The following is a 12,155-nucleotide window of genomic DNA, read 5'->3' as shown; positions in this document are numbered from 1 at the left end:
TTGCCACTCATTCCAGTGGAAGACTGGCTCTGGCAGTACAATGGGATTCATGCAAAGGGATACATAGTTGCTCCTTCCATTGAAGGGGGCAAAATGAGAAGCCTATTCTTAGAGAATGCATGTGGGGCTTTCAATTTGTGCAGCAACATACCTTCTTGGCATCCTTCGGTCTAAGTCTCTACAACTGAAACAATCGGGAACGCCCATAAAACAATTGGGTAGGTTTAGGGGGGGGGGAGAAGGAATGAAGAGTGCTGCTTGTTGCATAGACTCACAGAATTGTAGAGTTGGAAGGGACCACATGTCCCACCTAGTCCAACCCCCTTGCAATGCAAGAATCCTTTGCCCAATGTGGGGTTCCAACCCATGATCCTGAGATTAAGACTCTCGTGCTGTACCAACTGAGCCATCATTCCCACTCGCCTGTAGACCAGAAATTCACTTAAAAGCATGGACCTCTGTACAACCGGGAAGGGCAGGGTATAAAAAAAAATAAAAATATTTATTTATTTATTTATTATTACAAAATGCCAGAACAGTTAAAATGATGAATCTGGTTGACTCATGGGCCCGCTGCCAATTCCCTCTAGAGCAGGGGTGGGAAACTTTTGGGCCTCCAGGTGTTGCTGAACTACATCTCTCATCAACCCGAGCAACCATGGCCAATAGTCATGTGGTCCAACAACACCTGGAGCACCCAGATTGATCCACCCATGCTCTAGAAAGAAATATATTGAAGCGCTGTCCCTCTGCAGATCTCTTCTGGCTCCTTCATGCAGTATCTATGGGATTTTGGGGCCAGGTGCATCTAATATTATTGACAGGTGTGCTTCAGGTGTATCCAGTAGAAAAGGCAGGCATATCCATTAAAAAATTTATGGACGCTCCAGGAATATTCAACAGCAAGGGCAGGGGCAGAGCTTTGCCTAATGGAACAGGGAAGAGTGAGCTAATTTTGTCTCGCTTGAAACTCAATTGCACCCAGCTGTGGCGGAAGTGATGCGCTTTGCATTTCTACTCGTAAAACTAATCTGCTAGCTTGGGCAGCACAAATGTTATAAGTCCTTTTAGACCAATTTAATTGCCCTGGGGTGAACACATCCTCAGAATGCTACAAGGCATGTTTCTGCCACCTCAGCAAGGAGTAATGTGAAACCTTGGCATAGGACAGGCATGTTATGAATCATGCTGTCCTGAAGACCTAGGAGAAATATTGCTGGTGTAAGCAACACAAATAAATCCCACAGCACTCTTAAGAGTCCCACAGTGACATTCTGAGTCCCTTCAGCTCCCAGTGAAGTTAACAGAGCACTCCCAATGCTTGGAAGTTCACGAGCATCTCTTATAACAAGGCCTTTAACTCTGCTAGGGACAGTATTATTTCACCGTGCAATTACACACCCAGCCAAGGAGGTTAATGCAAACTCATGTCAGGCTCAACAAAGCATTGTTTACAGCATTGTGCCAGAAGGAACCAATTGCCCTGTTCAGAGATCCTGACCTTTGTCAACCAATCATAATTTTGCTCCTTAGAAAGGTTGGGATAGTTTCAAACCACCCTGTCCTTTGGGAAACATAATTCTATCTAGATTGGAAAATGTTTCAGCTGTGACCATTGTTTTCTTAATGAAAGAAACATTGGGATGTGCCACATGACATGTGGCGAAACATACAAGCTATAGCACTCAAACCTTAACCCTATGAGAGCTAGAAAACTCTAGGTAGCTTTTCTTGTGAGTTAGGTAGTTTGTCTTGTATAAGTGCTGGTATACAACAGATAAGTTGTATGCATGTGTGCATGTACAGTGGTACCTCGGGTTATATACACTTCAGTTTACATACGCTTCAGGTTACAGACTCCGCTAACCCAGAAATAGTACCTCGGGTTAAGAACTTTGCTTCAGGATGAGAACAGAAATGGCATGGCAGCAGTGGGAGGTCCCATTAACTAAAGTGGTGCTTCAGGTTAAGAAAAGTTTCAGGTTAAGAATGGACCTCTGGAATGAATTAAGTACTTAACCCGAGGCAGTGAACCCGCACCGGGCGCAACATCTGGGGGTTAGGGTTAGGGGGCGCAAATCCACAGGTTAGGGGGCCCAAATCCATGGGTTAGGGGGCGCAAATTACTTGCCTTGCCCCGGGTGCTGACAGCCCACGCTACGCCACTGACCCGAGGTACCACTGTATAACCAAAGCAACAGGCAGCCAGGACAGATTTCTGGGCAGGAACATGTAGAAGAGATGTCCATGTGCCATTTTCTGCAAAGGCTTGTGCTGCTTAGAATTAGGAACAGCCAGGGGATGGGGACCTGATGATATAGAAAGGCAATAAAGGGGGTGGTGGTGGTGGGATACTGTGAATATCTATATCTGTAACCATGACTGCTAAAAATAATATTGGATTAAATTCAGCACTGACAAAAAAATAGTAGTACAAATTGGCCCTCAAGACTTCTTTGTGCAAAGCTATTTACTCAATGCAGGAAACTAAAACATATGGAGGGAGGCAGGCAGGCAAAGTAAAACACCAGAAGCCTGCTTCTTCCCCAGCTGGACTTCCTCTTCCCCACCACAGGGCCATCTAAGGCCAACTGGCCTGTGATAAGGAATCCAGGAGCAAGAGTCATGCAAAATGCCTGGGTCTGTGCCAGCTGGACTTTCCCCTCCACTCAATAGGGGGCCATCTGATCCAACTGCCTTGTGGGAAATAACATCAGCTGTTAGCTCCTGCTCAAGCAGAGTGGGGTGGTCTTTGTTTTCAAGTGCATGCTTCTTGCTGCATCAGTTTCATATTTGTAACAAATAAGGTCGCGTAGTTGGCTTCTAGGGAACACCCCAATGGTAGCAGCCCAGATAGTCTTGCATGGTGCATATACTATGCATATACTCTGGCTTTTGAAAAAATGAAACCAGGTGATTACTTGTTTCCTTCCCCTATGTCTTTCTTTTCCCAGGCTTTTAAATCTTAAAACTGTTTTGTTGTTTATAAATTTGTTGTTTCTGGAGTTTTGAAATCTGTGAAATGTTTGGTGCTGCTGTTGATCTTTTATGCGATATTTAATTTTTTTTTAAGGTTTTAATTTTGCATATAATTGTTTTATTGTAAGGCACCCAGAGAACTTTTGTCACTGAACAGAGTATAAATACTGTAAACAAATAAATGTGAGAAGATTTGAGGACGGTAGTCATAAAGCAGCATATAAATCTACTAAATCGACAATAAATATTGCATGACCCTCATTTCCCAGCTGCAAACAAGACACACCAATGGACATATTCTAGTAAGCTTTCAAACCCATAATCTGAGTTGTCTCTTGAATAAAGTCATCCAGAGCTTCATACTTAATTTTTGTCATTGTTTTTTATTACTCAGCAGGAGACCCTCAAGTCAGCACTGATATTCAGCAGTCATCACTCAGCAGTTACTGTTCATCTTCACAAGAGACTGTCAAAACACTGTGGGGCGGGGGGGGGGGGGTGGAATCAACAGGCTTCTGTATTTCCAGTAGTAATTCAGCTGCCAACCCTTCCTAATGAACCAAACACTGATTTAGCCCATCACTGAATAGCAGCAATAATTTGTTACCTAAATGAGATCAGCACAGTCTTAAAGTAAAATGAAATAAATATGGCTTCTTAATATAAATATTCCCCTCCATCACCCGCATACCAAGTTAGATCACTGCAACGAGAGCTGCAGTCGTTAGATTACAGGAAGCTACCAGTTGCATACCAAGTCCTATAAGCTCCATGCTTGCACCCCTTTTTTGCGCTTGCGCAACCTTTCAGCATTTGATTTCCAAATATCAACTGGCTATCCATTTAGCTCCCCTCTCTTTATTCTATTTCACCCCAATACAATTGCAGTTTAATTTCTTATCCAAATCAAACGCTACAGAAGGCGAGAGCGGAAGAAACGTAGAAATACCATTTTAAAAGCCTAGACACAGGTCGCTGTCCGCGGTGCTGAAACCAGCTCGTGACCTGCGGCGGTCGGCAGGTGGCGCCGTTCCACATTTGGAAAAGGTGAGGCGAACGAGGTGGCAGCAGCCAAAGCCTTCCCCAAACTGATTTCTCCAGCACACCTCAGAACAGGACGCCACGACATTAAACTCGACAAACGGCCAATCTCTCTGCAATCTCAGAGAGCGCCTTGCGTCCCCTCCGCCCAATGTTATTTATTCCAAGAGAGAGTACTCACCATGTTGACTTCCGAGACCATATCTATACTGGCAATCTCTATTCTCATGCCAACGTCAACGGGAGAGCCTGGAAACGGAAACAGGTGTTTGTTTTTAATGGCCAGCAGTCAAAAGGGTTGGAAGGTCAGGACTTCTGAGCCTCAAGTGCGTCCTGTACCTGTTCACGTGCTTAAACGTTGGTGTGCTCTTTTTCATGTCTGACGAAGAGCTCTGTGAAATCTGAAAGCCTACCACCCGACCCCAGCAAAATCCGTTTATATAAGGACATCGATTTACTGAATCAATTTAGAGCCCACACGTTTGGAGCATGTCTATAGATGTCCGAATGCGTGTATGAGGGGAGGGGAGGGAAGAGAAAAGAGAACGTGCCCATTTTGAGGGAAAGGAATTGGCTACCAAAGGGACCCCTTTACCCGGCTGATTAGAATTCTAACCGGCCCTTGCCTCTGACCCTACAGGGACCGGCACGCAGCCTGGTGATTTCCCCTTGTAAACAAATCCGAGGAGACTCACCTCCGAAGTCCGGCCTCAGGCGAATGTCGTATCCTTTGAGTAATTTGTCCACGGTCTCTTTCACGTAGGACATGTTGCTGGGCTCATTCAGGCTGAGGGAGAGGGAAAGGATTCAGAGCGAGCGCTTGAACGCACACACACAGGCACCGACGCAGCCACAAGCAGGATCCCGACCAGCCTCCCAGCAGAGGAAGAAGTCCACGGAGCTGAGCTCCCCGGAAGATGAGGTCCATCATTCAGCCCATCACACACACACACACACACACACACACACACACGTCCTCTCGCGCCCAAGCGCCAATCTCACCTCTTGGCATAGCAGACCATGGCTATCATCGCCGGGAAGAGCAAAATCCCCACGCGCTCCCGCGGCCGAGCTGCCCACATTCCTTCCTCCGGGTGGAGAGTTGCTGCCTCTTTCTCCCCCTTCCCTCTCCCCACCCCCTCCCGCGAAGATTCAAGGGATGTAACTTTCAATCCACAGGCAGAGCTGTGATGCCGGAGAGAGCGGCGCATGCGCCGAGCTGGCCCAGTCTCCGAAGGCACCTTTGCGCCTTGCCAGCAATGTCCGGCCAAGCGAGCAACAGCTGCGGCGGCGGGACCTCGGGGAGTTCCCTCGTCCTGCGCCCTAGGCGCACCCAGCGCTTTCCCCGCCTGTCTGGGCAGGGTGGTCCGGCTGGTTCCAAAGGGGAAAGCGAGCTCCCTACGGAGCGCCTGGGCTGCTAGAGGTCGCCGATCTCCGAAAAGCCACGGGGGCAAGGGCGGGGGGAAGTTGTCCAATGGCAGCAGCCGCCCCCTCCCCAACCTTAACCCGCAGCCTCCTCCTTCCACATGCCATCATCGCCTTCCCTGCGCGCCCTCCAGGACCTCCCTTCCCGTAGCAAAGGGATGCCCAAGGAGGCAGGCACTTTGAACCGGCAGCGTTCAGGTGTGACCGTGAAAGGAGGAGAAGAACATAGGAGACGCCACCCATTCACCCACCGGAGAATCTAGCCTAGGACTGGCGGGAGGTGGGGCGCGTGGCAAAGGTCTTTAGCTGCAGAGGAGGACCTTACTGTCAAACCCAAGTCTAGTGGCAACGAGCAGCACTTTTGTGTGGATTTTTTTAAATGTGTGTGTGCGTGCGTGTTTGCTTAGAGAAGCTCCAAATGAACTGTTTTTGGGTTTTTTCTTGCTCCAAGGGCTTTTGGTGGTTTCGTTTCCAGGGGAAGGATGAAGGGGAGTTCCATTGATTCCCGCGGAAACTTAAGTCATGCCTGACATGCCCCAATGGTTTTAATGGGACCGCAGGTCCACTCACTTTCCATGGATCCAGCCCAGAGAGTTTTGTTTCTGAGACAGGAGGAGAGAAGACAGTGAAGGGTTTCATGCGTTATAAATGGGAAGTTGTGGAAATGGAGAAAGGAGGGGGTCTTTCCGGAAGAAAAGTGGAGGGGGGCATGGGGCGTAGGGAGGATTTGTTTTAGGGGGGCAGGATTAATGTTAGGGGGCAGGGTTTATGCTGGGGGACAGAACCGAGTTATCTGCGATGCAATTTTTCAGTTAGTTACATATTTTTATTTATTTACTTGATTTAGAGGGGACAGCAGCCCCACTTGCTATGCCCATGGACTGCATTGGGATTGAAAGAGCATGGAGTGCCTTGTAAGAAAGTATGTGTGTGTGTGGGGGGGGGGAGTGGAGAACAGCAGGTAAGCTGCCACAGCTGGAGCAAATTCATGTTGTGATTTGGAGTGTGGGCTTTTGGGGGGGAAATGGGGAAAGTGTAGGAGCCAACTCTAGGGGCCAGGGTTCCTTCGCTCCCCAAAATAAACTAATTGACGGAGCTGGGCTGGAGTCCTCCCCAAAGTTAATAGACAAATGGTGTATATGCATGTTATGTACTGAGCTGAATAGGATTCAGAATGTAGCAGTCTGATTGGTCCTAGAAGAATAGGATTCAGAACGCAGCAGTCTGATTGGTCCCAGAACAATAGGGTCCAGAATGCAGCAGTCTGATTGGTCCCAGAACAATAGGGTCCAGAATGCAGCAGTCTGATTGGTCCACAGGAGCCACCCAATCCAGCTCCAGGTGGAAGTGAATCCGCAGCCTGATTGGCCTACAGGTGAATCCTGGAATTAGCCAATCATGTGGGGCCTATTGTGTAAATAATGTATATAAAGCAGACATTCTGGGGGAACTTCCATTCCTCCTCACCGCTATGAGCTGAATAAAGAGCATGAAATCCACTCTCGACTCCAAGTATATTTCAATGCACCACATCTTGTGATTGACTATGCGGGGTGGGGCTTAACTGCCCTCCAATATTTTATTCAACTTGGGTCCCTGGCAGGAAGGTGATCCTTTGGGAGGTTAAGGGAGTTTGCAGAGAGAGAACATTAAGGTGCGCATTGAAGATCAATCAAGAGTAGGGCTGCAGCATGCAATTGATCAATTTGTTACATTAATCAATTAAAACCTTTTAATCAACTAAATCAGGTAGCAAGCTAGATATACATACAATTTTATGTGATTTCTTTATTTTAAATATTCCTTCAGCTCCTTCTAATCAAAAAGGTGTGTGTGCACAAAAGTGAGCATCAAATGCTTCTTCCAACCCTACTCAGAGTAGGCGGGGCTGTTTCTGCTGAATGCTAAGTGTGCAGAGCATAAACACCAAGAAAGTAGAGCCTTGTAGCAGACACCAAGTAGCAGAGCCTTGACAACCATATGTCAGGAGTGCTCTGATGGTGTTTCCTGCTTGGCAGGGGGTTGGACTCGATGGCCCTTGTGGTCTATTCCAACTCTATGATTCTATGATTCTATGAAAGTATGCTTCTCACTTCAGAATTCTTTCAACCCATCTGTCAATTTAATCAACCAATCAATTAAGTGACTTAAATCATATGATTAATTGGCTAAGATTTCTTCAATATGATGACAGCCCATTTGGACAGAGACTTGTTACTCTGTATCAGTTTATTTGCATAAGGCCACTACACTCGTATGGCTAGCACTAAGAGCTTATAAAATGATCTGTAGCATAATAATAATAATAATAATAATTTATTATTTATACCCCGCCCATCTGGCTGGGCCTCCCCAGCCACTCTGGGCGGCTTCCATAAAAACCAAAAATACAATAAAATATCACACGTTAAAAACTTCCCTGAACAGGGCTGCCTTAAGATGTCTCCTGAATGTCAGGTAGTTGTTTATCGCCTTGACATCTGCTGGAAGGGTGTTCCACAGGGCGGGCGCCACTACCGAGAAGGCCCTCTGCCTGGTTCCCTGTAGCTTTGCTTCTCGCAATGAGGGAACCGCCAGAAGGCCCTCGGCGCTGGACCTCAGCGTCCGGGCAGAATGATGGGGGTGGAGACGCTCCTTCAGGTATACTGGACCGAGGCCGTTTAGGGCTTTAAAGGTCAGCACCAACATTTTGAATTGTGCTCGGAAACGTACTGGGAGCCAATGCAGGTCTTTCAAGACCGGTGTTATATGGTCTCGGCGGCCGCTCCCAGTCACCAGTCTAGCTGCCGCATTCTGGATTAGTTGTAGTTTCCGAGTCACCTTCAAAGGTAGCCCCACGTAGAGTGCATTGCAGTAGTCCAAGCGGGAGATAACCAGAGCATGCACCACTCTGGCGAGACAGTCCGCAGGCAGATAGGGTCTCAGCCTACGTACCAGATGGAGCTGGTAAACAGCTGCCCTGGACACAGATTTGACCTGTGCCTCCATGGACAGCTGTGAGTCCAAAATGACTCCCAGGCTGCGCACCTGGTCCTTCAGGGGCACAGTTACCCCATTCAGGACCAGGGAATCCTCCACACCTGCCCGCCTTCTGTCCCCCAAGAACAGTACTTCTGTCTTGTCAGGATTCAACCTCAATCTGTTAGCCGCCATCCATCCTCCAACCGCCTCCAGACACTCACACAGGACCTTCACCGCCTTCACTGGTTCTGATTTAAAAGAGAGGTAGAGCTGGGTATCATCCGCATACTGATGAACACCCAGCCCAAACCTCCTGATGATCTCTCCCAGCGGCCGCATGTAGATGTTGAAAAGCATGGGGGAGAGGACAGAACCCTGAGGCACCCCACAAGTGAGAGCCCAGGGGTCTGAACACTCATCCCCCACCACCACTTTCTGAACACGGCCCAGGAGGAAGGAGCGGAACCACTGTATAACAGTGCCCCCAGCTCCCAGCCCCTCAAGACGGTCCAGAAGGATGCTATGGTCGATGGTATCGAACGCCGCTGAGAGATCCAGCAGAACTAGGAAACAGCTCTCACCTTTGTCCCTAGCCCGCCGGAGATCATCAACCAGTGCGACCAAGGCAGTTTCAGTCCCATGATGAGGCCTGAATCCCGACTGGAAGGGATCCAAATGGTCCGCTTCTTCCAGGCGTGCCTGGAGTTGTTCGGCAACCGCTCGCTCAATCACCTTGCCCAGGAATGGAAGATTTGAGACTGGGCGATAGTTGGCCATCGTGGCCGCATCTAAAGATGGTTTTTTAAGAAGCGGTTTAATAACCGCCTCTTTCAGCGGGTCTGGGAAGGCTCCCTCACGGAGGGAAGCATTCACCACCCCACGAAGCCCATCGCCCAGCCCTTCCCGGCTTGCTTTTATTAGCCAGGATGGGCAAGGATCCAGGAGACAGGTGGTTGGTTTCACTCGTCCAAGCAGCCTGTCCACATCCTCGGAGGTAACAGATTGGAATTGATCCCACTCAACTTGACCAGACAGAACTCTTGCACTCTCCCGCCCCGGCCCTGCTCCCACGGTGGAGTCTACTTCTTCCCGAATCTGAGCGATTTTATCTGCAAAAAACTTTGCAAAATCATTGCAGGAGAACATGTGGCCCGTACTGGGCCCCGATGTTGCAGGTGGTTCCGCTAAATTGTGAACCACCTGAAAAAGTCTCCTGCTGCTGTTTTCTGCAGATGCAATAGAGGCGGTGAAGAAATTCTTCTTCGCCGTCGCTATCGCCACTTGGTAGGCTCGACGTTGAGCTCTAACCTGTGTCCGGTCAGATTCGGAATGAGTTCTCCGCCACCGGCGCTCTAGCCGTCTCAACGATTGTTTCATTGCCCTCAGATCCGTGGAAAACCACGGGGCTGTCCGGGCTCCATGCAATCGGAGAGGGCGCTTCGGAGCCAAACAGTCAATAGCCCTGGTTAACTCCACATTCCAGCGGGCCACCAGGGAATCAGCTGAAAGGCCATCAACATGGGATAAAGCATCCCCTACCACTCTCTGGAAACCATTTGGATCCATTAAGTGGCGGGGGCGGACCATCCGAATTGGTCCCACCTCCCTGCAGAGGGGATGGGTCGCAGAGAAGTCCAGTTGCACCAGGAAGTGATCTGACCATGGCACTTCTTTCGTTTCGCTTTTACTTAGTGTCAGATCACCAACATCCATAGAGGTAAACACCAGGTCCAAGGCATGTCCACGGCTATGGGTTGGGCCAGACTTATTCAGGGACAGCCCCATGGAGGCCATGCTTTCCACGAAGTCCCGAGCGGCCCCTTGTAAGGTCGTGTCGGCATGGATGTTAAAATCCCCTAGGACGACCAAGCTAGGTGTCTCCAGGAGAACATCCGCCACGACCTGAAGCAGCTCGGGCAGGGAATCCTTGGCGCAGCGGGGAGGTCGGTACACCAAAAGGAATCCTGTACTGCCCCTATTGCCCAACTTCCAGAACATGCACTCAGAAAACTGGGTCTTCCCAATAGGACGCCTGGTGCAAACTAATGACTTCCTAAAAATCACTGCAACCCCCCCTCCCCGCCCACATGACCTGGGTTGCTGTGCGTAAGAGAAACCTGGTGGACAGGCAGCGGCAAGAACAGGCCCATCTGCTTCATCCAACCAAGTCTCTGTTACACAAGCCAGGTCAAATCCTCCATCCATGATCAAGTCATGGATGGCAGTGGTCTTCTGAATCATTGACCTGGCATTGCACAGCAGCACCTTCAGGCTATGTGGGTATCCCTTGCTGATTCTAGTATCCGTCCGGACAGGACCAGACCCGGAGGCAGGGATAGTCCTCAGACAACGACTAAACTTGCCTCCTCTGTAATGACATGGTCATCAAATTAAAGCCAGAAAATTGCAACATCCTGATAGAGACAAACTTGCTCTAAGCACCTCTCTGATACAGTGAAGCCTCATTCATAATTTGAGAAAAATGCTATGGCATTATATCAAGAAATAACTATCTATTAGGAGGAACTTTTTTTTTTTTAAAAAAATAAAGAATCTAATAGCACACAATGTTTCTTTAATGAGCATTGATGGCTAGTAGAGATCTGTTAAAATAATCATTGATGGCTGATGATTACATTATACTGACAACCCACCGGCTTAGGTGGAGGCTGGTGAGAAATTGTTTGCTGTTGAAGGAGACAGAAGTGTGAGTTTTGCAGCTGGCAGAGTTGGCAGATAACAGCTTGGAGGCAGGGGAGGTTGTCAATGCATGTTGCTTGCTTGTGGGAGTGAGGTTTAGGGATGATGCTACTTTAAAGACCAGTATCGGGGTTTTTTGGAGATGTTTGCTTATATGAAATTGATATCACATCTAGCTTGACCCAGGGTGGCGGGGGAAGTAATTAGTATGCACACATATTATTATTTTAAAAGAGAAATAGCTGTGCTGAGGGCCCAAATAGGATCAGGGCCAGAAAGGGGCTTTAACCCTTTCCTACCACCATGGTGTCAATGAAAATTACCTCACCCGAAACTACTGTTAGCCCAATGAGTGAAGCTTCCTTTGGCACAAACGTTTTTACTGACATTCAAATTTAATCGATAACAAAATTGACTAAAAATCTATGATTTCAAAAGTTAAAAAATCCTTTAATTGAGTTTCAGCCTGATTTTTTAAAATTTATTTTATTACGAAAAAAATCTATCTATTTAGGGAACTGGGAGCACAAAATAGCTCCCACACATGGGAATATATGTATCAAGCCTGAAGGTGGTTTCAGATGAGCATTCGTGGCGGGGTGACAACAACTGCTTAAAAATCACATTGTTGAAGCTGTGTAGAGAGAAGCAGGAGTGTGAAGCCATTGGCTGTGTGGTGAAACTGACGAGTCATCCATTCTGACCATCTGGAAAGAAGTGGAAGCATCGAAATGCTTGCCTTTTTGCTTGGGCAAAGTCTACAACCAATTGGCTCTCCATTAAAACAAGCCGCTGTTTCCAGAGTGAACTAGAAAGACAATGGGTGGCATTCAGTTAAGTTTTAATCAGCGGAAACCTGATGAGCATGACTAAATTATGTCCATTAATTCCAACAGGTCTACAGTGAGTAGAACTTAGTTGACTGCCACCCAATGAATTCATTGTACACCCAGTGGACTCTGTGTAGCTCTTATACTCTTTCCCCCCAGCTGTTGGGCTCATTTGCCCATGCCTCCTTCACACTTGGTGTTATCTTGATCACGGGTTGT

At 48.0% G+C, this 12,155-nt stretch overlaps 1 protein-coding gene across 1 annotated transcript in view; it reads right to left on the bottom strand.

The window, feature by feature from the left end:
- GABRB1 (gamma-aminobutyric acid type A receptor subunit beta1) overlaps positions 1–5,424 on the bottom strand; it is a 94,259-nt gene extending 88,835 nt beyond the window's left edge. The window contains exons 1-3 of the mRNA XM_083460006.1: positions 5,023–5,424; positions 4,716–4,807; positions 4,202–4,269 (exon numbers count right to left, since the gene is read on the bottom strand). Coding sequence (XP_083316132.1) covers positions 4,202–4,269; positions 4,716–4,807; positions 5,023–5,231 — 369 coding nt within the window. The 5' untranslated portion in view covers positions 5,232–5,424. The remainder of the gene's footprint in view (positions 1–4,201; positions 4,270–4,715; positions 4,808–5,022) is intronic.
- Positions 5,425–12,155: the final 6,731 nt, after the last annotated feature.

The sequence above is a fragment of the Podarcis liolepis genome (genome assembly GCF_965112155.1).
Source record: "Podarcis liolepis genome assembly, chromosome: 9".
Lineage (NCBI taxonomy): Eukaryota > Metazoa > Chordata > Lepidosauria > Squamata > Lacertidae > Podarcis > Podarcis liolepis.
This window is presented reverse-complemented; position numbering and strand designations above follow the sequence as displayed.